This window comes from Lissotriton vulgaris, chromosome 2_2 (assembly GCF_964263255.1).
Source record: "Lissotriton vulgaris chromosome 2_2, aLisVul1.2, whole genome shotgun sequence".
Taxonomy (NCBI): Eukaryota; Metazoa; Chordata; class Amphibia; order Caudata; family Salamandridae; genus Lissotriton; species Lissotriton vulgaris.
In genome coordinates, this window is record NC_141688.1 from 91,562,472 (window position 1) to 91,588,671 (window position 26,200).

The 26,200-nt window shown below is 47.2% G+C and overlaps 1 protein-coding gene across 3 annotated transcripts in view; it reads right to left on the minus strand.

Moving 5' to 3' along the window:
- ARID3B (AT-rich interaction domain 3B) overlaps positions 1 to 26,200 on the minus strand; it is a 418,853-nt gene that overhangs the window by 193,655 nt on the left and 198,998 nt on the right. For all 3 annotated transcript variants that reach the window (XM_086959348.1, XM_086959349.1, XM_086959351.1), the window contains one exon: positions 753 to 825. In XM_086959348.1, coding sequence (XP_086815474.1) covers positions 753 to 825 — 73 coding nt within the window. The remainder of the gene's footprint in view (positions 1 to 752; positions 826 to 26,200) is intronic.

Below are 26,200 nucleotides of genomic sequence, written 5' to 3' on the forward strand. Positions count from 1 at the left end.
GTACCCAGCATGACACAAGTGATCCGTGTAACAGGCATGGAACCTCAAACAAACCAAATGTCAGTGTTGGTCTTCTGCTAAAGTGCTACCTGGTGGATTTTAGGGACTACCTGACAGCACTATTAGCATTAACCTAAAGCATAACATCTGTAGAGGAAACTAACATTGCCAAAGATCTCAACTACCGTACCAGAAGAGTGATGTTCTTTGGCAAGTGGGTGCTTCAAAAGAGAGTCTGGTGGTCAGGCAGTAAGTACAGTTGCAGGTAATTATAATGGAAATGGAGTTAGGACATTTGAACCTACCCATTAAAACATTCAAGTAAACAATCCCGAAACCCTCCTTAACTTTTGCTTCTGTCCCCGTGTGTATCTTATGCTTTTGAAAGGGCCCACTACTAGCTGAGGAGATTCACCACTAGAAGCAGGTGACATGATACCACATATTGCAGTTAAAAAAATTCTAGCCAATTTTTGCGCAGGGATTTTTCCAGCCAGAAGCCCAAAGTGGTTGGTGGGGGCAGGGGAGGGTTGCATCATGAGAGAATCAGCTCAAGGGAATAAGGAAGGTTTGATTTAATTTCTTGCCTGGTTAATTTGCCTTATTTCCCTATTTAAATGAGGGGTGTTTATTACCATAGCAACTATTGCCAACGAGATTCACATAATCCCAGGTGGGGCATCCTTAGCACCGCACAAACACCAATTATTTGCATACAGGTGAATCTAGTGTTAAAGGCAACCATCACTCACCCTTCTTCTGCATGAAAATGAACAGGTCGTCCAAGAATTCCTTCCGTTGTGGATCGCTGTCCAGTTCATAAAGCTAAATGGAATGAGAGTAGGGAGAGGTGAATATATATATTTATCCTTACACCTACCCACACCTGAATATTCATTATTAAAATTATATATATATATATATATATATATATATATATATATATATATATATATAATTTCTTGCATGAAGCATAGGATACAACACAAAGCAGAATAATCTGCTACTCTGATGTGGTCACAGTGCACAAACCAACAAAATATATTAGACCAGATCTGTCGGAGGAAAAGCAGCTTGTTTTCAGTTTTTTACGATGTAAAGCAGGAAGTCTTAACTTTTGAATCCATCTGTAGATTAACATGTAAAAAAAAAAAAAGGAAAATACGTTGCCCTGATAAAAACATTTAATACAGAACTCGCAGCTGCTGGACATATGATTCTATGCCGCGCAAGAGCACATTTACATCTGAAATATAACATTTATGTACACAAATAGTAGAAGGAATATGCTACTTACCAGTATGCATCTGTTCTTGGCGTGTAGGGCTGCTGACATTCATATCTGTGCATAGAACGCCGCCTAGTGTTTGGTCCGGATGATTGCACTTTGTTGTCCTGGAAGTCTCTTCGAAGTATCACGAGATAGGGGACTCCTCCCCTGGACTACAGTGCGCATGGTCATCTTCTCCATCCTCAGATTGTTTTTCGCCATTGGGGCAGAGATGGAGATAGTAAAGTAAGAGATGGCCATGCAAAAGATAATGCTGCAGCTGCAACGGGCACTGGGGAGGAGGGCGGGCGATATGAATGTCAGCAGCCCTACATGCCAAGAACAGATGCATACTGGTAAGTAGCATATTCCGTTCGAGGCATGTGGGCTGCTGAATTCATATCTGTGCATAAACTGTATAGCAGTATCTCCCCTAGCAGTGGTTACCTGTGCCTGCTGCAGCAGTTTGAAAAAGAGTTTTTAGGACAGCTTGGCCTACAGCAGCTTGCTGCTTTGCTTGCATGTCTACTCAGTAGTGTTTTGTGAAAGTGTGTATGGTAGTCCATGTGGCTGCCCTACATATGTCTTCAAGAGGAATATTCCCTAGGAAAGCCATGGATGCCCCCATTTTTCTTGTAGTGTTCTCTTGGGAGGACGCTTAAAGTGCATTTGGCTTTTTGATAGCATATTTGAATGCACTTCACTATCCATCTGGCTTTTTGAAAGAACACTGGCAGTTCTATCGATTGATTAATATGGAAATTTGATACGACTTTTGGCATAAACTTAGGGTTTGTTCTAAGAACTACCCTGTTAGCATGTACTTGCATGAAAGGTTCTTGAATTGTTAGTGCTTGTAATTCGCTAACTCGCCTGAGTGAGGTAATGGCAATCAAGAAAGCCATCTTCCACATCAAGAATTGTAGTTTGCTTGAGTCTAGAGGTTCGAAAGGTGGTCTCATAAGTCTGGTAAGTACTATATTTAGATTCCAGACTGGGGAAGGAGGGTGTCTTGGAGGGATCACCCTTTTAAGACCCTCCATAAAAGCCTTGATTGCTGGTACTCAAAACAGTGAGAGTTGTTGCCTGTTTTGAAGGTATGCTGCTATAGCAGCTAGGTGTAGTCTTATTTAAGAGTATGCTAGGTTGCATATTTGAAGATGCAGCAGGTAACATATAATGTTTTGTATGAAAGCATCTAATGGGTTGATTTGGTTATTGTTGCAGTAAATAACAAATCTTTTTCCATTTAGCTGCATAGCATGCTCTAGTAGTTGACCGTCTTGCCTCCTTGATAATGTTCATGCAATCAGGAGGCAAGTTACGGTATCCAAATTCTAAGACTTCAGGAGCCAGATCTCTAGGTTCATCTGATTGGGATCTGGGTGCCTGATTTCTCCATGGTTCTGAGTTAGAAGATGGGGTGCGAGGCACAGTCTTTGATGAGGAACTACTGAAAGCTCCAGGAACGTTGTGTACCAAGGATGTCTCGCCCATGTGGGAGCAACTAAGATTAGCGTGAGTGACTGTTGCCGCAGTTTACGTGCCACCAGCGAAATCAGCAGTGCTGGGGGAAAAGCGTACGCAAATCTGCCGGACCAGTTCATCAATATCGGATTGCCTTGTGACAATGGATGTGGGAACCTGGCGGCAAAGTACTGGCATTTCGAGTTTTCTTTTGTGGCAAACAGGTCTATTTCTGGGTGACCCCACTCTTTTAAGAATGGCTGGAGAACTTGGGGGTGAATCTCCCATTCGTGTAGTTGTTAGCTGTGCCTGCTGAGCAGATCTGCTATCTGACTGTCTTTCCCTGGAAGGTGTTCTGCTAGGAGAAAGATGTCTTTTGGAATTGCCCACTTCCATATGCTCTGTGCCAAGTGGGACAGCTGTGGAGAGTGTGTTCATCCCTGTTTCTGGATATAGTACATTGCGGTCATGTTGTCCGTCCGGATCAACACAGTCGTGCTGTATAAGTATTTCTGGTATGCTTTCAGGGCTAGGAATATCGCTAGCAACTCTAGTTGGTTGATATGCAGTTTCTTTTGTTTGGTTTTCCAGAGCCCTTGTACTGTGTAGTGAAGGAGGTGGGCTCCCCAGCCTGTCAGTGATGCGTCCGCTGTTAGTACTAGTTGTGGAACCGGCTCTTGGAACAGTCGCCCCTTGGAAAGGTTTTGTGGGTTCCACCACTGCAGAGAGTTGTGAGCGCGACTGTCTACCAACACTAGATCTTTTAGTTGTCCTTGAGCCTGGTTCCATTGCCGTGCTAGGCATTCCTGCAATGGACGCATTTGAAGTCTGGCATGGGGGATAATGAATATGCAGGAGGCCATCATGCCTATGAGCTGCATGAAGACTCGAGCTGGCAGAGTGTGTTATGGCAGAAATTTGCGAATGAGCATCTGCATGCTGGCTATCCTCGCTGAGTTTGGTATGCCTTTGCCACTGAGGTATCTATAGTGACTCCCAGAAATTGTTATATGTGGGACGGTTGCAGATGCGATTTTGGGTAGTTTATCGAGAAACCTAGGCTGTGTAGCAGCTGAAGTGTTTGAGACGTGTCTTCTGCACATTGTTGGTACGATTTTGCTTGTATTAGCCAATCGTCCAGATACGGGAACACATGAATGTGTTGCCTCCTCAGATGTGCCGCTACTGTCGCTATGGGGTGTCCCTTTGCCCCGGAGTTGGCAGTATTATTTATGTCACTCTACGAGGACAAATACATCCACAATAATAATCCCTTTAAAGATCACATCGCCACTTGGTGGCGTTTTATTGATGACGTCTTCATGATTTGGACTGGAGGTGAGGAGGCCCTCATACTGTTTCACAACTGGCTAAATACCAGAACACTGGACATACAATTCAGCATAGCTCACTCAGCCAAAAAAATTGCTTTTCTGGATGTTGAAGTCTTTCCATCGGCAGGAGGTTTGGCCACCTCCCTTTTTACCAAGCCCACGGACAGAAATAAGGCTCTGTTATTCTCCAGCAATCACCCGAGGAGCCTTAAAGAAAATTTGCCGTACGGGCAATTTCTACGAATTCGTAGAAATTGCACCTCAAACGAGGACTACAAATTACATGCTGAGAATCTAGTTTCGAAATTGTGCGATAGGGGTTACCCTAAAAAACTAGTGCGGAACTCCATGAAAAGAGCCAGATGGACCCCGAGGGACAGCTTGTTAAAAAGAAAAAATAAACCAGTTTCCAACAGACAAGTCTGTGTAACAACTTATTGCCCTAACGCCAATAATCTTAAAAAAATCATCAATCAAAATTGGCACCTCGTAAAAAATCTGGATGCCAGCCTTCAAAACCCGCCGCGGTTTGCTTTCAGGAAAGAAAACAGCGTGGCTAACCACGTAGTAAGAGCTGGTATAAAACCTAACGCACAACCTTCGTTAAGGCAGATGATGGGATTCCCCCCGATTACAGGCCACCACAAATGTGGAACATGCCAGTGTTGTGAACTAACCATCGAGGGATCCTTATTCCAACATCAGGGTATCTCATGGAAACATGATAACTTCAGCAATTGTAAAACAAAATATGTTGTATACGGTATCATCTGCCCGTGTGGCCTACTTTACATAGGTAAGACTAATCAAGAAATTCGCACCAGAATTACCCAACACAAATCCAGAATAAAGAATGCAACTGAAAACGCCCCATTGGTAAACCATTGGAAACGTTGTAACCATTCTCTGAGTGACATCAAATGGACAGTGATCTCACGTATCGAAAAGGATCCACGAGGAGGAGATATGGATCATAAACTTTCAAAAAGAGAGGCCTATCTGATTGTCAAATTTGACACAGCCGTGAGAGGGCTTAATGAAATATCGGAGATATATAAATTATGAAGAAACACCTGAATTACGAAAGTCACTACCATTTTGACTTCACGCATGCGCAATGATGTACTACATAAAGAAGAGCCTCAGCCACCATATTACACTCCACGCATGCGCGAGGGACTAGTGCGATCGGAGACGCCGGCTACTCTGTTGATTAGACCTTTCGTTTCTTCTGGTAAGCTCTTGTTCGTTCAGCGTTTATGTTTAAAGACGTGTGTACCCACACCTCGAACAGTGGCTTGAGAAGTCTTCAATATTCTTCCCTTTTTCAATCAGTGACTGGACACCAACGAAGACTGAACCTGAATACTCGGAAACCAAGAGGTGGGACGTGACCGTCCACGATCCTCCGGTAAGAAACCGAGTTCAGTACCATTCCATGAAGTACAACCTTACGCTACCATTCCATACTAATAGTGCACGTCTCTCCCCTAGGCCACCCGAAGCCCACTCGCCTTCCATTCTCCAACTAGGAATTGTTTCACCGATGTGGCTGCCGCACACACCTTAGGTAATTGGTTTTGTCCAAAAACTTTGTAATTCAAGCCTCGGACAAACACTCCACTTCATTTATGTAGTCCTTATTGTTTTGTCATTACACAGGTGATACATCTTTTCTTTCGGATCTTCTCCGCCATTGGTAAGCTTTTGGAACCTTGGGTGGTTCTACACTCTAGCTTCTTGGTTCTTTTAACCTTTTAAGCCATACACTATAGAATTGTGTTCTTTCTTTCCTTTTAGAGCTACCTGGCCCTGATGAGAATCCCTTCCAACCCATAGGGATTTGAAACGCGTAGGCCCCTTCATGTCCAGTGTCTGCTTCTTTTCATTATCCTGCCCGTAGTGTGGAAACATCGTCATACTACTGGCCACAAATTGTTGGATATATTGCTTTTGATTGCACCGTTTGAAAATTATTGATTCATTTTGATTTTCACATGTATAACCTTTGTAAAAATTGTATATAATAATTGGATATATTCTAGCAGACCTAATACTCCGCTCAGTTATTTATTCGTATCTAACCGGGCTGAGTATTTGTTGTTGTGTGTTGTACGAATGAAGATGAATGAATGTGATATGACTGAATTCGATATGCCTGTTGGATTTTAACATTTTCACTTGTTTTTGTCTATAGTATTTTTCCTTGGTGTGTAAAAACTGTATTTCTGTTCAACTGTATATGACAAACATATATGACCCCTTCTTTCTTTTGACCCAGACGTTAAAATAAAATAGCAATTTATAAGCACACCCCAGCCTTGAAGAATTCTCTTTTCTGGCGGTAATTCCCTCTTGTAATAACTATCAGTATAGGCGTTTGTTCTTTGTTGGATATATATCGGCCCAGCCTTGCTGATTCAGGGCCAACCCCACTTGTTTTCAGGCTACTGTCGCGAAGCATTTTGTAAACACTCTTGGAGCTGTGGTTACCCCGAAGGGCAAGACCTTGAATTGGTAGTGTTGACCTATTGTGAACCTGAGATATTTTCTGTGAGCTGGATGGATGGGTATGTGAAAATATGCGTTCATGAGGTCCAATGTTGCTCGGAAGTTTCCTTGCTGTAGTAATGGGAGCACTTGCTGTAGTGTGATCATATGGAAGTGCTCCGACAGTATGTATTGATTTAGGGGTCTGAGTACCAATATTGGTCTGAGGGAACCGTACTTCTTGGGAATAAGGAAGTATAGGGAGTATACTCCTGTCCCTTGGTGTTGGAAAGGGACGAGCTCTATGGCCCCCTTTTCCAGCATGCATTTCACCTCTTGTTGTAGCAGGGTGGTGTGTTCTTTGGACATAGGACGGTGTCTGGGTGGTATGTTTGGTGGGGTAGAAGTGAGTTCCAGGCAATAACCATACTGGATAATTTGGCTCACCCACCTGTCCGTGGTAATTGCGTTCCAGACAGGTAGGAATTGTTGGAGTCTGCCTCCGACCGGTGTTAGGTGGTCTGGAGGTTACGTGATGAAGTCACTGTTTTGTGGCAGTGGAGGCTCTGGTGTTATTGGCTCCACGTCCTCTTCCCTTATTATTTCCCCTATAATCTCCTCTGATGGAGTTTTTGGCAAAGGAACCTTGTGTGTTGCCTTTGTATGATGATGACGTTTGGGAAGTATTGCCTCGTGTAGCTGCCCTGTATGAGGAGCGTCGAAAGGAACTTCTGTGTTGCTGAAACTGCAATGCTCCCATTGACTTTGCGGTTTCTGTGTCCTTCTTCATTTTATCTAAAATGGTGTATACAGCAGGGCCAAAAAGGAAGTCTTGATTGACTGGCTGATAAAGAACGGTGGACTGCACCTCGTTCTTAAAGCCCGAAATACGCAGCCATGCATGTCGCCTTCGTAAAATACTAGTGTTAATAGACCTGGCTGCGGTGTCTGCTGCATCAAGCGCACATTTGATGGAGGCGTTTGTAATGAACTTTCCCTCCTGCATGAGGTCATCAGCTTGGGCTTTAAAAGGCTCAGGTAGGTGTTGCATTAAGCTTTCAAGCTGGTTATAGAGTGCCCTGTCGTAACGAGCTAGCAGAGCTTGTGTATTGGCAATCCTCCATGAATTGGAGGCCTGTGCTGCTACCCTTTTACCTGAGGCTTCTAGTATCTTTGATTCCTTATCGGGGGAGGGGCTTCCCCCGTTGTCAATCGTGGGATTGATTACCCGTGCCCTGGCTGTATCTTTAAATTTGTCAGGTGCGTGTTTTAAACACTCCCTTTAGCATAGGAAGTGTTCCGACACTTTTTTCTGAAGTAGGGATGGGGTCAAACAAGACGTCTTCCTCTACAGGGTCATTATGCATATCTACATTGTGGTACTGCGCTGCCATGTCTATTAATTGGTTGAAGACAATGGTGTCATCAGTAGGTGAAGGCTTAGTTCGATAAGAGGAGACATCAGGGATGGGATGGGTGTTATAAGGGTCAGTTGGCTCCTCCCATGGTTCATTTTGTGGCTCAGGATCCTGTGGATACTCATAATCAGGCTGAGGTTCCTCCCCTGTGTTCCCCTCATTGTCCCCATAGTGAGAAGGAGAGTAAGGAGCAAAAGGAGTAGTAGGCATAATGGGATAGAAGGGAATGAAGGGTCTAGATGGAGAAGTCCTAAAGTCCTTTTTTAGTGGAATAGGGGAATGAGAGTCAGTGTCCAGTGGCCTCTTCTTCTTGTGCAGGATTGTCACTTTACCAGCCTCCGGATTAATATATATTTTTGTCTGGTCGTCTGCTGGATCAGGATGGAAGAGTTCTTCCTCCACTGTTCTTGGTTGTGACTTTTTTGGGTCAATAACGACTTTTGGTGCCTTAGTGCTTTTCTTTGGCTCGGCCCTTTTTCGGGTCGGCGAGTGTTTTTGGGTCGACCGGGTCTTTTGGTTCGACATGTTTCTTGTGCTCCACAGGCGTAAATGGTTGACTGTCCTTTGCTGAGTCAATGGTCTTTTTGGGATCGACTGGTGTTTTCCGAGCACTGGTCTTCGGGTCGATAGCCTTCTCCGGCCGGCTTATACGCTTCGATACGGCACCATTCCCGTCGGCGACCTTTGGTTTGGCGACTTTTGACATAGCCGGTTTTTTCGGGTTGACGTCCTTTTTTGTGTCGGCGCCCTTCGGCTTGGCGTCCTTTTTGGGTTTGGCGGCCTGTTTGGGGTCGGCGCCCTTTGGGTCGACTGTTTTCTTCGGGTCAACGTCTTTAGGCTGTACAGTTTTCTTCGGGTCGCCGGCCTTCGGGTTGAAGACCTTTTTAGGCTCTGGAACCTTCTTTGGGATTGCGGTACTTGGCCCTGGGGTCACGGAAGGTTTCGGTTTTGGAGCCAAGCCGGATGGCGGGGCTGGCGAATGTTTCTTTGGATCTTGGCTATGCCAAATTGATACTTGTATAGCGCACTACTCACCCACAAGGGTCTCAAGGCGCTTGTACGAATACCGCTGTGGAACCCATCTTGGCATTCCCTGTGAGGCGTCCACTCCTGGGCACCTCCAAGGTTGGAATAGGCACCGAGGCGAGAATTATCAGGTCCGTGGAATTTTGAGCCCAAGACCCGCCAAGGCGGGGAATTGAACCCTGGTCCCGGGCTAGACTTCTGCATCAGGGTCTGCCGCTCTAATCATTGAGCCAAACTTCTCCACAAAACGGCTAAGGCCGTTCGGCGATGCCTCGACCGGAGCCTTCGGTAACGGGGTAATCGGTGTCGGGGGCAGTGTACTCACGATTTGCCCCGGTGGGATCTCGTCCCGGTGGGATCGCGGCCATCGCACGCCAACACAACCTCAACATCATCTCTTACGCGGACGACACTCAACTGATCCTTTCTCTCACCAATGACCCCGGCACCGCCAAAACTAACCTGCACGAAGGAATGAAAGAAGTCGCCGAATGGATGAAACAAAGCCGTCTGAAACTGAACTCAGACAAAACAGAAGTCCTCATCCTAGGCAAATCCCCCTCTGCTTGGGACGACTCCTGGTGGCCGGAAGCCCTCGGAAAAGCACCCATTCCGACAGACCACGCACGGAACCTTGGCGTCATCCTGGACTCCTCACTCTCAATGAACAAACAAGTCAGCGCCGTATCCTCTTCCTGCTTCAACATTCTTCGCATGCTCAGAAAAACATTTTGCTGGATTCCCTCAGAAACAAGGAAAACAGTCACCCACGCTCTGGTCACGAGCCGACTGGACTACGGAAACACCCTCTACGCAGGTACCACCGCTAAACTCCAGAAGAAACTCCAACGAATCCAAAACGCCTCAGCAAGGCTCATATTAGACATCCCACGCAACAAACACATCTCTGGTCACCTTAAAGACCTCCACTGGCTACCCGTCAATAAGAGGATCACTTTCCGACTGCTCACCCACGCACACAAATCACTTTACGACATCGGACCAAATTGCCTCAACTCTCGACTGTCCTTCTACACCCCCTCCCGCCAACTACGTTCTTCCGACCAAGCCCTCGCCACTGTACCTCGCATCAACAAGACCACCATGGGAGGCAGATCCTTTTCATACCTGGCTGCTAAAACATGGAACTCACTCCCCGCTTACCTTCGCCTCACCCAGAACCACCTAGCGTTCAGAAAGCAGCTTAAAACGTGGATATTTGACAAATAATCCTCCTCCTCTTCCTAAGAGCCTTGAAACCCTATGGGTATGTAGTGCGCTATACAAATTTTATGACTTGACTAGACGGTGATGATCTCTAGGTCCGAATCTGGAGCTTCTGGAAGTTCTTGGTCATCATCAAAGATGTTGTCCGGTTCCAGTGCCTGTCGCTGCATCTCTTGCCTAGCGGCCCGTCTATTCCGTATGGTTTTCTTCGACCGAAACTGGGCGCAGGCTGGGCAGGTTTCTTCCTTATGGTCTGGAGAAAGGCACTTGTTGCATACTGAATGCTTGTCAGTATGCGGGAACTTTGAGTGGCATTGTGGGCATCTTTTGAACAGGCTTCTTTCCATCAACAGCAGGCCCATGTGGCGTCGAAAAGGACCAATGGCCCGCGTCGACGACCGATTCGAGATGGAAAGTTTTATCAAGTCAAGAGGTACCGAGGGAGAACAATACCGTCGAAGTCGAAGGCCTTGTGGCCTTTATAATGGAGTGAATAACATCCAAACCCAATGGCGGAAAAAAGAATCTGAGGATGGAGAAGATGCCCATGCGCACTGTACTCCAGGGGAGGAGTCACCTATCTCGTGATACTTCGAAGACTCTTCCAGGACAACAAAGTGCAATCATCTGGACCCAACACTAGGCGGCGATCTATGCACACATATGAATTCAGCAGCCAACATGCCTCGAATATAAATCTAGCTAATTAACAGCTACTTATAGCAACAGAGCTAATAAAATTCAGACGTTTATTAATATAGTGGATTGGTCACAATGTGTTACCACAGCCCTGAGAAAGACGCTGTAATGCCTAACAGGCAGCATGTTAGTGCATTTGTTTTCGGCAATAACGAATAGTCAACAGGCCTCTTCATTGGGATTGTCCCTCACAAAAGAAATACAACGCCTTCAAGCTTTGATTTCCTTATATAGCTATATTAAAAAAAATTAAAAACAAAAAAAACACAAAAATAATGTCATAGCATAAGCCATATATGCAAGTGTGCCGTGTGTAGAGCGTAAAATGCTACTATTACAATTGGAGAGAGAGGCGAGTGGCAGTATGGCCCACGTGTGGCTTCAACTCTTGTGAATCATGGCTGCTCCCCGCAGCCAATACAGCAAAGTAATAAAGAGCACATACATACATATCCCTTCACTCTCTTTGGTGGAGGCCAGCTCTTTCTTGTATTGGAATGAAAGTTTCATAATTAAGAGCAGAGACCAGTAGGAACCGATGGCGTTCTGGAGCCGGCCGGCATCTGCCATACGGAGTGAAGGAATATATATATATATATATATATATATATATATATATATATATATATATAAGCAGCTAAACAAGCAGAGTCTTGCCAAAACCGACATTGAAACCAGCAAAGAGAAGGTAAAGGACAGTCATGGTGCACCTTGGGAATTGCAGTCCCTGGAATGTTTGGGGAAAAACGACCGAATTTTGCAACGAGAAAACATTTTTATTAAAGAACCATTTGGGGGTTGAAAGTAGAAACCTGAAATTATGAAATTGTACTCATTCTCGCAGCATCGGTAACAAGTATAAAAACCATGAATTTGAATTAACAACTGACTGCCCTTTTAAATGAAGACTGGAACAAATAGACGTGAGTCCTTTTTCAATGTCTAGAAAAGTTACGTTTTTAAGAGCCAACGAACCCACTGAGTAGACAGCGTGGCATATGATTAAGAGTCGGCAGACTCGAAACGCGTAATGCCTGTTGGTCTTTGAATAAAAAGAACTCTTTGATCAAGCATTGTTGGTGTGGCCCGTTCTGCGCTGCTAAAGTGGCGCGTGTTGCTGTGTTTATATTGAGGTGTCTGACACACCTGGAAACGAGCCCTAATCCGTGAGGAGTGGCACTCTTACCTGTCAGGATGCTGTTGACCCGAAGCGAGGAGCTTCTTTAAAAGGGTGCCCCCCGGCTGGAATACTGTGAAGGAACGAAGTTTGGATGGAAGGGCCACGATGAGAGGCCCGCCTCAACTTGGGGAATTAACATTTGACAGCCAGGATTTGCGAAGTGGATTTTCCCTACGCACTTCATGCTGGAAACATTGACTTTTGAAAGGCGACTACGAGCTTAAAAAGAACTCAGTGGTAGCGGGACTATGGTGTTATACACTGCAACCGAGTAATGGATTAACCTTTTGAAGCATGTTGGTGCACTCGGGAAGCAGCTAAACAAGCAGAGTCTTGCCAAAACCGACATTGAAACCAGCAAAGAGAAGGTAAAGGACAGTCATGGTGCACCTTGGGAATTGCAGTCCCTGGAATGTTTGGGGAAAAACGACCGAATTTTGCAACGAGAAAACATTTTTATTAAAGAACCATTTGGGGGTTGAAAGTAGAAACCTGAAATTATGAAATTGTACTCATTCTCGCAGCATCGGTAACAAGTATAAAAACCATGAATTTGAATTAACAACTGACTGCCCTTTTAAATGAAGACTGGAACAAATAGACGTGAGTCCTTTTTCAATGTCTAGAAAAGTTACGTTTTTAAGAGCCAACGAACCCACTGAGTAGACAGCGTGGCATATGATTAAGAGTCGGCAGACTCGAAACGCGTAATGCCTGTTGGTCTTTGAATAAAAAGAACTCCCGAATCGACTGCACGTCGCGCGGCACTCTGCTTGTTACTAGTTTCTCGCTCCATGACTTGGTGAATCTCCGCTTTGAAATTAATTTTCTGCATGCGGCAAGATAATTTCTGACTTGGCTCGGCATTTATACTGGTCCCAAAGGTTGATACAATACAATCTTTACTTGCTACTTTAAATAGATTACCACCGTATGGTTGTCGAATTATCTGCTCTGAAATTGACCACCTACATATGGAAAGATTTATCTTCTAATTTGGAGTTGTGATTTAATTCACTTTTTTGATGACTTACAGCTCATCGGGCGGTTGCATATCTCAAAATGCCACCATTAGAACAGCAAAGTCCACTACCTGCTCTATATGCTAAGAGGGTGCTGGAAACGTCGAATAGATTACAATATCTCTGTACAGATTTCAATTGACAGCAGTCCTGAAGATGGTTTCTACAAATAACTCTTAGGAAACCGAAACGTCGACCCTACATCTTATCCCTATCTTGTTTTATTCAATGTAACTGGGGATAGATGTCTTTTAGGTTCTGTTGAGTCACGTCTTGATTTATTTCTGTGTGTACCCACAGACCTATTCTTTGTTTGTTTACTTATCTGTATATGAAGTGTATCCTTTAAAATTCCTTTTGATAAAAATCTATTTTTCTAATACACCTCGTGTTTTGTTTATATGTTGTGTCCTGTTAAAATTGAGTTTACATTGAATTAGAGTCTAATAGCACTCGATTTGTTCACATTAAGGATTATGAATTCATCCTTTTAAAGCCATCACAAATTACAAAATACATACTAAAATAAATTCCCTTGAAGGCACTTTTACCTTTTCAGTTTAATTACCCAAGCCCTCAAGGGTTTATTTGGGTCGCTCACTTTTTGTCAATCATCTTTCGTATTAGACACTGGAGACTTACTCAAAAAACTTGCTGATGAGCCTTGGCAACCTGGCTACATTGGATGTTTCCTCCTTGTACACTTCGATCCATCACAAGGATGGACTCAGAGCTGTTTTGCACTATCTCAGCAGCAGACCGCCTTGTCTTAATGAGCACACCTCTATGATACTGGAGATGATTGAACTGTGTTTGTATCACACTATTTTCTGTTTACGAACCAGGTTTTCCAACAGACAAGGGGTGTGGCTATGGGGGCCTGCTTCTCCCCTAGTTATGCCTGTCTTCACATGGGCTACTGGGGGTAGCAGGTCCTACAGCCTTCATTCCCCCTAATACTTGCGACTAAGGTTGTCAAGTGGCGGAGATACATTGGCGACCTACTCATAATATGGAATGGTAGTCAGGATGAGGCTTCAGTGTTCATCAATGATGATAACAATAACTCCTTAAATTTGGGCTTCACTAGCCAGATGAGTTGTTCCTCCATCTGTTTTTTGGAGGTAGATATCTATATACACAACTTGGAATTGCGCACCAGATTATTTAGGAACACAACTGCTGGCAATGCCATCTTTCAAAATACAAAAAACAAAACAAAATACACCAATTATAGTTCTCATTATCTCACGTAACTATAACTTGTGCCCTAAGTAACTAAAGCTCACGCCCTGGTCATGCAAATTGTTTTCATCAAAGATGTCATTTGAGATGTTGCTGTGATATTAAAGATTATTTCAAAGAACGTTCCGAGTAATTTAATATGTGATGAAAATAGTACAAAGCGCAGGCACAAGCTATAGTTACTTCAGGGCATGTTGCCCGGACACCCACAATCAGCTTATGGTTGGTGGGTGAAGGCACAAGGCTCCAGTGACCCCTGATGATTTTCCACCCAGCACTCATCTTGGGTGCTTGGGAAATCTGAATCTTTTAGATTTGCTATGTTGGTCTTTTGTATATTTTTGTGGCGGTTGCTCCTGTGCCCACCAGGGGCATCCACAACATTTAAATACTAAGAAATAGCTAGAGTAACAACCACCTCCTTTTCCGGAGTACGGCACCCTCTCAATGGCACTCTGAGGGCAACAGGTGAACACTCCTGTAACAGGACAGACAGGAAATTAATTTTGGTGTTGGGGTAGGAGGGAATGAATAGCAGGTAGGCAGGAAAGAAATACAAGGCATAGCCATTTTGAACAATCTGTAAAACCCATGTGTCAAAAGTGATGGATCGCCAGCCTAGGAGGAAATACTGAAATCTGCTCCTACTCGTTGGGCAAACAAAAACTGAAACATGTTTTTGGTGGGGACATCATTCATTAGCATGCTGAAATAGTTTGGAAGTCACAGGAGAGCCCACAAAAACAGGAGCCGAGTTCCGGGTCCCCATCTGAGGGCATTGAAAGAAGGGCACTGAAAGAAAGGAACTGACCTCAGCGAACTCGGGTGGTGCTTATATTTGAGTACACTCCCAATTCCAGGGAGGTATTGTTGTATTCCGCTTTAGGTGTCCGTATATAGGTTTTCCTGATGCATGTCCTTATATTAGGCACAATTCGCATTGCCCTTATATAGGCATAAGATCTCAGTCTTTATTTAGGCAATAGCCATGCTATCCAAATACAGGCATTGATGGTCACCTACATCCGTCCACCCCAACGTCACAACGAGTTCTTAGAAACAAGACCCTTACGCTCTTGGGAGTTTCCCTAGCCCAGGATTATTATTTCTCCAAGAACTCATTTATTATGCATGAACCGCTATTCCTTAACCACTTCCCTGCTAATGACAAGGTCAACTCGTCATGGGTTTTACCTGCCCTGTGCTTATGACGAGTTGACCTTGTCATGAACAATGGGAAACAATGATCTGCAGCACCCAGCGGGAAAACCCCTTAGCAGCCAAGGTGTTAAGGGTTCATTCCTGACGTCTTCCTCTGCCCGACTTTACCTCAATGCTAACATTCCATGCACCGACCAGGTATAAATATACCTTCCCTTGCCCAAGCACGTTGGAGGAGACCTCGACTTTAGAGGAGTGTTATTTATTGTTGTTTGTTTTTTGGTTATTATTCAGTAAACCAAATAATAATTCTGTACCCGACAGAACCAACTTATTCCACATTCTTCTACACTCAGGTTCTGAGGGGCACTGGGTCACCCCATTATGCTAGATGAACACTTAGATGGGAAGCAATGATTGTCTCTTACTAACTTGGAAAGTGAGGCGCTTAGCTGGATGTGTTAAAAGTCATAAGGTCTACCAATATTTAAGCAGTCATGGGTTTTCATTTGCACAGATACAGTTTACACCTCACAACACAAACCCTCGCAACGCTCCGCAAAAGATGGAGGGGCACAGTGGTGGAAGCTACATACTCTGGATATGCCAGAGGCCATTTTCTATGGGTGGGACCAGGCACTCCTTTGCATAGCGACCCGGATAGTCTACCCGGGTGTGGTTTATCTGCAATCTAGGAAGGTCTCTTGGTTGACTCTCTATTGACATTGGTTTCCTTATATGCTTCAAAACTTAAGGTAATCCTCGTTTCTGCAGACAATTACACCGTTGTTGCTCACGGATCCCACCACACCAGCGTACTGGGGTGGGGATAACAATCGTGTACACAACCTTGCCTTAGACCACACACGTTTGCCACTTTCTGGTGCGCAATCTATTAGTTTAGCACAGCACATGAAAGACTGGGCCGATAATATGCAATCGCACGAAGCATGGTGGAGCAAACACCCCACAATGCACACTTATTCGCACTACTCCACGATCCATGACTTCCAGACGAGGATAGATGAGATCTACCGCTCTGATAATGCCTTGCTTAGAATGTCCTGTGCAGAGTACTTGGTCCGCACGATCTCTGATCACAGCCCAGTTGCAGCTTTCGTGGGCGCTTATAAAGCTAGGATACTGACCTGGCATCTACCCATTGCTACACTCAAAGATGCAGTGTTTCGCGATTCCCTGACGCAATCAGTCGACTCACACTTTCAGACAATTACAAGCTCCCCCTCGAATGCAAGAATAGAGTGGGATGCATTCAAAACATTTCTGCGTGGACATGCCATTTACACTGTTTACGGTTCTCGCATGACACTTGCAACAGAACTTCAAACACATGAAACTGAGGTGCAGCGATGCGAGCGGCTCTCCCACATAGATCCACATATCATTCCCTCGCTGTCTAGAGCTCGACTAGCATATTAAGAGACATTAGACAGCCTTTGCGTGTTAGACTATAAACAATATCTGACCTGGCGGCCCACTGAAGGGGACAAAGTGGGCAAAATGCTGGCATGGCTATTAAAAACAGATACTTCACAACTGCTGGGCAGAGATGAGTTCTCTGAACCTATTAGAACAACGTATTTGGCAATTGTTGTTTAATATTCGACGGAGCACATCTCAGTTACAGTTTACTTTCAATTTTTCAGATAGATCTTAATTGGCTCGTTCCTCCAGATTATTATTTTTGAATCGTCATGACATGTTCTCAAATCGACCGCCAACGCTTCAGACCCGGGAGGCAATGTATGTTTCTACCTAACTTGCACTTTGATAAGGAATATCACTGAAGGGTTGTGACATTTCAGCCAACGTCACCTAATGAAACATGCCTTGCGAGCCCTCCTGAGGCGGAAGCCGGGAGCGGATCCTAAAGCAATTTTAACCTGATTAATATGTTAAATTGTGTGATTTACTTTGTGTACCTATTTTAAAATCTACTTACTCACCTGCTGATCCCGGTTCCCCGCGCAGCCGATTCATCGCTGCAGCGGGAGGTTACCGATCTGTTTCCCTCCATGCCACTTTGGCGAGCGCCGAGGCCACGCCCCCTTTTCCCTCCCCCTGCTCCTATAAATTATGTGCCACAACCGGGCGCGCCAAAGGCGCGCCTAAGGCAAGCCCATCTGCACCCGTCCGCGCCCACGCGCCCCTAGGCCACCTCACTATCCTGGTTCATTACAATATTAATCGGCGCAACTACACGCTCTTCAGGCCCGTTGGCCCATTGAAGCTTCTCTGACCACCCACATCAATAATCTGGGCCTCACAGCCGATGCCACTCCTCCCGTTCCTCACACCCCGAGCCACCTCCCTTCCCTGTCTCCCCCACCCAGCCCTAACCCTCCGGCTGGACCCAGACAGGCCACCCTCTCCATCTACTACCTAAATACGCGATCTGCGGTTAAGCACTGCCACGAACTTTCTGTTCTACTCGATCTCCATAAACCAGATCTCCTATTCCTCACGGAGACCTGGTTCCGTGACAGCTCCCTCCCCATTCTCTTAGCCTCTCTCCCTGATACCTATTACGCTCTCCGGGCTGACCGCCCAACCGGTAAAACCAGCGGGGGCGTCGCCCTGATCGCCAGAAAGGATCTTCCGTTCCAACCTCTCAGCTTTCCACCGGTAGGCAATACCGACTTTTTAGTCCTTCGTTCTCTTTTTTACAACACACCCCTCACTTACCTACTTATGTACCGTCCCCCCAAAACCTTCCAATCCTTCCTGGTCGGGTTTCAAGAACTGGTGGCCACCCTAGCAGTCAACAATTCTTCCGTCTTGGTGCTGGGTGACTTCAACTTTTGGCCTTCCGACCCAGCCGAATGCTCCACTTCAAGGAATTCTCCGAAACCTTACGCTCTCTTAACTTCACCTCGGACCAGATTTGGTCTCTGAACTGCCCCATCGCGTCCTTGTCCATTTCCCCTTGTCCCTGGTCTGATCACTCACTAATCTCCTTTTCCTCTCAACTTGGACCGCCCACCAAGCCCACGCACCCTAAAAACATCTGGGCCCGCTCGTGGGGTCGGGTAGATGTGGCTTCTTTAGCCTCCTCTCTCTCATCCTCCAGCCCTGACCTGTCCGGTCTGTCCTCATCAGGACAATCCCAATCCATCAACTCTTGGCTACTCTCAGCCTGCGACTCCATCGCCCCTCTAAGGCGAATCTCCTCTAAACGGACAAATGACTCCAACCACTGGTTCAACAACGAACTGAAGGCACTAAAACTCGCGGTCCGTCAGGCCGAACGAACTTGGAGACGACAGTACTGCCCCATTCTCAAAACGCAATACACCTCCCTCTTGCAGCAATATAAGAAGTCTATTTTGTCCACCAAAAAAGACTACTTCTCCTCCAAAATCTAGTCGCGGAAAACAAATCCAGAGAAATTTTCTCCATCATCAACAAACTTGCATACTCCGACAGAACCACCCTCAAACCCTCCCCCTCTCAACCCCTTTGTGACTCCCTGAATTCTTATTTTTTAGATAAAATTGCAACAATAAAAGCCAATATCCTCCCCCTCTCCCCCTCCTTCCTCATCCCTCCTTGCCCCCCCACAGAGGCTCGACTCTCTCCCTTCCTTAACACTTTAATCTTTTCTCTCCCTCCTCCCTTTAGTTAAATCCGGTTCCCCACTGGACCCTTGTCCCGCTCACATTCTCAGCCACATTTTCACTGTCTGTCCGCTACCCCCTCTCACTTTTCTTAACTGCTCCTTGTCCCAGGGCGTGGTTACCCTGGTTCTCAAATCTGCTATAATCCTCCCCATCCTAAAAAAACCTGGCTCAGACCTTTCAGTCCCCGCCAACTACCGCCCCATCTCTCTGCTCCCTTTTCTAGGGAAAGTCCTGGAGCGACACGTCACCAAAGTACTATCCACCTACGTGGATGCAAACCGAATCCTGGCGCCCCGCCAAGCCGGCTTTCGCCCGGCTCACTCCACCGAGTCGGTTGTGCTTTCAGTACTTGACAACCTTAGAGAGGGAATGGACACTAACATCCCCCAGGCCTTGGTGCTACTCGATCTTTCTGCCGCCTTCGACACGGTGGACCATTCCATCTTACTCTCCCGTGTCAGAGCGGCAGGGATAGGCGGCACCGCCTTGGTCTGGCTGTCCTCCTTTCTAAGCGATCGCACCCAGGCGGTTCGCCTAGGCGACTTCTCGGCTGAACCTCGGAAGGTGGTATGTGGGGTCCCCCAGGGCTCCTCTCTTTCCCCTCTATTGTTCAACTTGTATATAGCTCCCCTCATCTTCGCTTTTCAACAAATGGAGGTCTCCGTATATAACTATGTGGACGACCTCCAGCTCATATTTTCTCTCTCTCACTCCCCTGGTTCTAAATCTAACTTCCAATCCACAATGCTTTTCATCCGGGACTGGATGAATCACAACCACCTGAAATTAAACCCAGATAAGACAGAGCTTGTTCTGACAGGTGTTTGCTCCAGTCCCTGGTCCCCTCTCTTCTGGCCTTCTTCCCTTGGTCCCCCCCCCCCCCCCCATCTCCTTCTTCTGTCAAAACCCTCGGTATAAAAATTAATAACCAACTCACTCTGCACTCCCAGGTAGGCTCGGTGGTCTCCTCTTTTCTATCCCTCCGCACTATCCGTAAAGTTTCCCGCTTCTTCTCTTTCACGGCCCTGAAACTCATCGTACTTGCCATGGTCATCTCCCGCTTAGATTATGCCAATGCCCTTTACCATGGCATGCCAGCCTACAATGTACGACGACTTCAGTTGGTCCAGAACCAAGCGGCTCGCCTGGTCTACAACCTCTCGAAATCCCATCACGTTACCCCCCTTCTAAAATCCTTGCACTGGCTCCCTATGCGCGAACGCTCCCTTTTCAAAGTGGGCTGTCTCGCCTTCCAGGCTCAGTCAGGCACGTCCCCCGCTTTTATCTCTTCTGAGATCAAACCTTATGCCCCCTCCAGGGAACTCCGCTCCTCTTCTCATCACCTACTCAAAATGGCCGCATAGACGCCCGGCTCCTCCGCTCGCCCTTCTCTCCCACACCATCCTGGCGTTGATCCTGCATCCCGACTGTGGCTAAACACGGCCGAATGTCCGTGGAGACCGGCGGTGTTCTTCCGGCACGAAACACGCCTTGGAGGGCAGAGTTCCATCGCCTCGAACTTTCCGGCCTCTGCATTGGGTGAGCCGGGACCTAGAGTAGCGCTGCAGCCAGCGCGCGGCTGCACAACATCGGCCCCGAGCGGCAGTCTTCACCCGGTGTTCCGGACCGGGACTTTTGAACGGACGCAGCCTGAGACGGTGGATCGGGGATTAGCGCTTGCACCCCGGAGTACCCAATAAAGAACGCCGTTGCCTGCAATTGCCCGTCTGCTACATCTACCGACGCACGGCTGGGCTTTGTCCTGCTCCATGGATTGACGGCGACCAAGGCATTTTCCTGCAGCGCTGCTCGGTGGAATCACTCGTATGTGCCCAGAGTGGGTTTTGCAACACGGTGGCTGCTTCTGGTCTCTAGTGTGCCTGCCACGACTTGCTAGAGTGTTGTGGACGGAGCCCGACTTCCTGGTTGCCGGTGGGGCTTGTTCCTTTGCCTGTTTCTGGGGCCCCCTGCAATAGGCGATCTACAGTGGCCCGAGCACGGAAGATGGAACCCACGTTGCGAGATGTCCTGCAAGCCCTTACAGATTTAAACTCCGCATTGAGGTGTCGCTGGCTACCCGTTGACGATTTGCGGAAGGCGGTAATGTGTCCGATGGCAGACGGCCATACTGTTGCTCCGGAGCCCGACCTCTCCAGGCTTGCCTACGTTGGTGACACCCTGCATTGCGTGCAATTGGATAGTGGACTTGGTGGGTCTTGCAGCCAAGCTCTTGTGTCTGCTGATTTCTCCACCTCCCAGCCGGCTACCATCGCTCCTGCCTTTCACTACCCTGTCCTCGCTGCGGATAGCGAGTTATGGAGTTGCACTACCGCATTGACTTTTTTCTCCTTCCTCGCTGCTATATGGGCTCCAGTAGTGACTGTGGATTCATCGAATTTGCCTTCCTACAATGTGTGGCGCATTTCTACTTTGGCTCGGACTGGACAAGGCTGAACCTGGATTTCTAGGTATCTGTTGGATGATCTTGGTGCCGGATTGTACCATGGCTTGTTGTTGTGTCTTGGATTGACTGGGATGACTATACATTGCTGATCGCCCTCCATTACGGTGGGCTCACTTGTTTTCAGGATGGGTGAGGGAGGGCGTGTCTGGGGCTGGAGCTAGGGCCCTCCTCCCGTTTTCCTTTTTTCGGGACTCTTGGGGCGATAGGCATGCCTATGGGGGGGGGGGGGGGGGGGGGCGTGGCCTTCCGCTGCATGCAGGGTGGGGGTGGGGCATGTTTTTGTGTTTCTCTTTGTCTCTATGGCCCGCTTTTTCTTTCTTCTTTCTTGTTCTTTCCTAATACATCTTTCTTTATTATCTTTATGGTTGGAGTACGGGGTCTGGGTTCCTCGGGAGGATTATCGCTTATGTCCTTTATGTTGCTAGATCCTGTTACATTGCTCGCTTAGTGGGTGGGTTACTGTGGCTCGGTGGATTGCTCTCGTACTTATATCCTCTTGTTGTTTTCCCAATGAGGCACTCAATTGAAGGCTACTATCCTGTCGTGAGAATAGCATGGTGAACTGGTGTCGTAATATTGCCTTTGGCCTGATCCTTCAATCTTATTTTAAACTGGACTCCTCCCATATCCTGTAACACTGCTGATAATTTTGCTTGCTAATCCTGATCTGATGTGTCTGGTCTTGCCGGAGAACGCAGTGTCATTATCCTCGGCTGTGCGCTGCTTTGATGACTGGATGTACTTGTTTGCTGGCCTTTTGGCCTTTATTTGCTTTGCGCGCACTGTAATCCTGAGGTTTCCAAATAAAAATTTTCAAAAAAAAAAAACCTCTCATGAACGCCTTCCAAATTGCACTTCCTAGGAAGTGATAAAACATTTCATCAAGTACTTTCAGTACAATAGAAAACTTCAAAGAACACAGCCTGTCACGTCAGGCTACTCAGCAGGCAAAAAGGTAATTTCATAGATCCTAAATTAACCTGTAGGAAAAAAACACAAGCCTTTTTTCTTGTGAATACTGAGGGTCTTGCGACCCCGAATCAGATCATCAGAATACCATTAGAATGAATCAATAAGTATCACAGCTCAGTCCCATCAGGAACTGTAGAAGCCCACCCCTGCAAGAAATTCAGTACAGGGAAAAGAGCATCTCATACACAGCCCTAAATACAGTTAAGTAAGCATGAACCGTACAGGCGGCATAGTCTGCCACTACACATCAACACCCAATGGAAAGGAGTATTTGTTGACCAGGTGTGAACCCACAATTCAATTCACAGGCTTCAAGCAGGACACTGGCAATAAGGCAGTACGATGGAGTGTGGACAAAGTCTGTTTCCAAGCCTTCCAGTTACTCGAGGCACATTAGGGGGGCTAACGGGGCCCAGTCACAGTTTTCCCCGGGGGAGGGGCGACCTCTGGCCTCAACCGGCCTACCGCCCTCCTCCCCGGGGGTTACCTGGTGTATTTCGGCCCTCCAGGTCCCTTGCGTAGTCGCTGGCAGAGGGGAGGGGTGTTCGTCCCTCCCAGGGCCTCCCTCGGCCCGGTGCAGTTGTGGCTTCTGGGCACCGGGGCCGGGGCGAGGCCAACGTGCAGGGCTGAAAGGAGGGGGCACTCAGGCTCCACGGCCCCCTCCGCGATATTTCCCGGCCCTCTCGGGCCCACCGGCAAGGCTCCTGGGCCGGGGCCGCTCCAGCCACTGGCGTCACCCGCCTCGAGGGCTCACCAGCCTTGGCCAATGACACCGCGAGGCCCGGGGGCGGGGCGGCGGAGCTCCCCGATCAAGTGAGGGAGGACAGCTTGGCTTCGGGCCTACCGCGGCCTGACGTGCGGGATACATCGGCCCTCTCCTCACACAAGGGGGCCGCCGAGAGGGGGCAGATGAGGCTGGTGACGGTTGACACACAACGGCCGGGCAGGCGCGCCTCAGGGGTGTCGCGTGGGTGGCGCGAACGCCGCGATGGGCGCCAGGCCTCCACAGGTGCCTCAGACGGCACACACCGCCCGGGGCTGCGGCGGTGAGTGGGGAAACAACTGCGCCTTGCGGAGGCTCAATCCAGGCGCCGCAGCGCTACACGGGGCCAAATCAGTAGGCCCCGTGCCCCGCTTGGGGCGACTGCCGGCAGGATGATTTCAGAGGGGAAAAGCGCCTCAGGATTACAGCGCTTGACCCACGGGAGCAGTTAGCTCAGGCAGGCAGGAGGATGTACAGCGCTGGTCAGGGGGAAGCAGGTTATAGCGGTTCTCCCCAAGTTCAGCAGGGACCACAGAGCAGTTCAGTCGGGGGGGGGGGGGGGGGGGGGGGGGGGAGAGATGGTCCCAGATGAGGGCAGTGAGTGCGCAGGGCAGCCCAGTCCAGTACCTGGTCGATCCCCCAGGAGTCTCTGGTCACAGGAAAGCAGTTTTCTTGGCGCTTGGATGGTTCTGCGCCCTTGGATGCTGGTTACTTGAAGTTGCTGAGAGGGGGGGGGGGGGGGGGGGGGGGGGTTGAGTTGAAGGCTTGATGAGTTTTTCCTCAGTCACTGCAGATGGACCCTGGGGTTCCCTACCGCTGGGCCAGATCAGGGGGCTAGTCTAGGACACTTCACCCAGCTTAAGAGGCAGCACCTAAATCCTGTCACTCTCAGTAGTATAAGTTCCTAACTAGGCCCTCCCGCCTAAAACTCCTGCGTGGGTCCCCAGGTCAGTGATGCCCCAACTGACTAGAAAAAGGTCCCTCCCTTGCTTATATATGCCCAGGTCAGGTGACCACTCTCTAAGACGGGAAAACCTAACTCCCACCTTTCTTCTGGAAGGTTCCAGGAGCTTCCCCACTCTACCTATGGACAGGGGCTGGGTGGCTGGTATTGCAACATTGTATGGGGATCCAGCCTGCTCCTGGCAGCTAGGGTGCTACACTAAAAGACCACGCTGCAGTAGCAGGGGCCAGTGGCAGCCATGTTTGAAGTAGAGTACCTGCACCCTTACACAGATTAGCTATGAAAAGGTGCCGAAAGACCTATGGGCCAACAAAAAGAAGGTGGGAAAAATGAGGCAAGGGCAAAAAATCACAGGGAAAGACCACCCTAGGGCTGACAGGTCTAACAGTGTGGTTTTCAGGGTATTTTCGTTCTTTTTAAGAGAGAACTTTTTGTACATTTGATTTGTTAAACATGTACATGATGAGTAGATTTTTAAATCAATATAACGGAAAAAAACAATGTAGTGAAGATTAAAAATAAATAGAAAAAATAAGAAGTAATTTTGATATACATGCAAAAAATGAATAAACTATCAAATATATTTTGAATAAACAAGTGTAACTGTGTTGATCTGAAGGGATTTTTTTGAAAGTATTTGAACAATGTTGATTGAGAAAGGATGTTGAGGGCACGAGGGAATCTCTTGTATTATAGACTGACAGATGGCTCTGTAGGAAGGGATGTGCACAATTGGGCACATTCATACACATACTATGTCACTGAACAAATTCAGGAATATTGGAGCAACATTCAACGGTCATGAGTGAAGTGTTTGGGAGGAAATTAGACCGGAAGCGCCCAGGTGCCTCCTTAACATCTGTGAAACTTCCGACCTTCATAATAATGCTACGAAGTGGGTCACACTTAGCTGCATGATCGCCAAGAGAAATATTGCTCAGCTCTGGGGAGCCCTGCACCCGCCCACGTTCCTAGCTTGGGAGCGAGATCTTGACTGGTGTATGCTAAGACAGAAAACAGTATATGTGGCCAGGGGTTGCCCCTGCAAATGGTCCAAGGTTTGGGCACCCTGGAATGCATACCGGGGTGACATTTGTGCCCCCCTGTAATGATGATGATCCCCCATCCCCGTAGACTCCAATGAATATGTAACTGTATTATATGTAACCTGATTCCACTGTAACCCTTCATTGATTCTGTGACATTGTGCCTTATGTCGAGACTGTTTAATAAAATGATTTACAACAAAAAAAAGACAGTTAAATCAGGGCTCGACAAATCTGAAAAATTGTACTAGTCCTGCAGGTCTAGTTACTTGGAAAATCCCCTCGACCCAAGTGCAACCTACTTGACCTCTGTCTGTGAAATCGGAGCAAAAGTGACAAGTTAACAAGATTTAAAGGCATCTTTATTGCTTAGCCCCTTTGTGAGCAATAAAAATGCCTTTAAATCTTGTTATATTGTCACTTTTGCTCCGTTTTCCAAGACGGAGGATAAAAGTTAGTTTGTCTTCCTACTCGCCAGAAAGGGCGAGTAGGACCTAAAAATAGCTCGCCCTCATCCATTCTCCCTCGCAAATGCGAGCGGGCGAGTGGATTTGTCGAGCCCTGGTTAAATGGACGCAGTTGAACACGAAAAAAAAATCCCTAAGCGGAAGCAGACTAGTCCTAGGGCTGATCTCCAGAGCCCACAAAGTACTTAACATATACGTATATACACTTGAATGCTCAACCTAACAATGTAAAAAAAAAAACGGGCAGCAGGATGGGAATGGCAAGGCAATGTTGCGTGCTTATCTAGGATCCTGATCGATACTGTGAGCTTATGCCCCTATTCGGCTATAAATCCATTTATTCC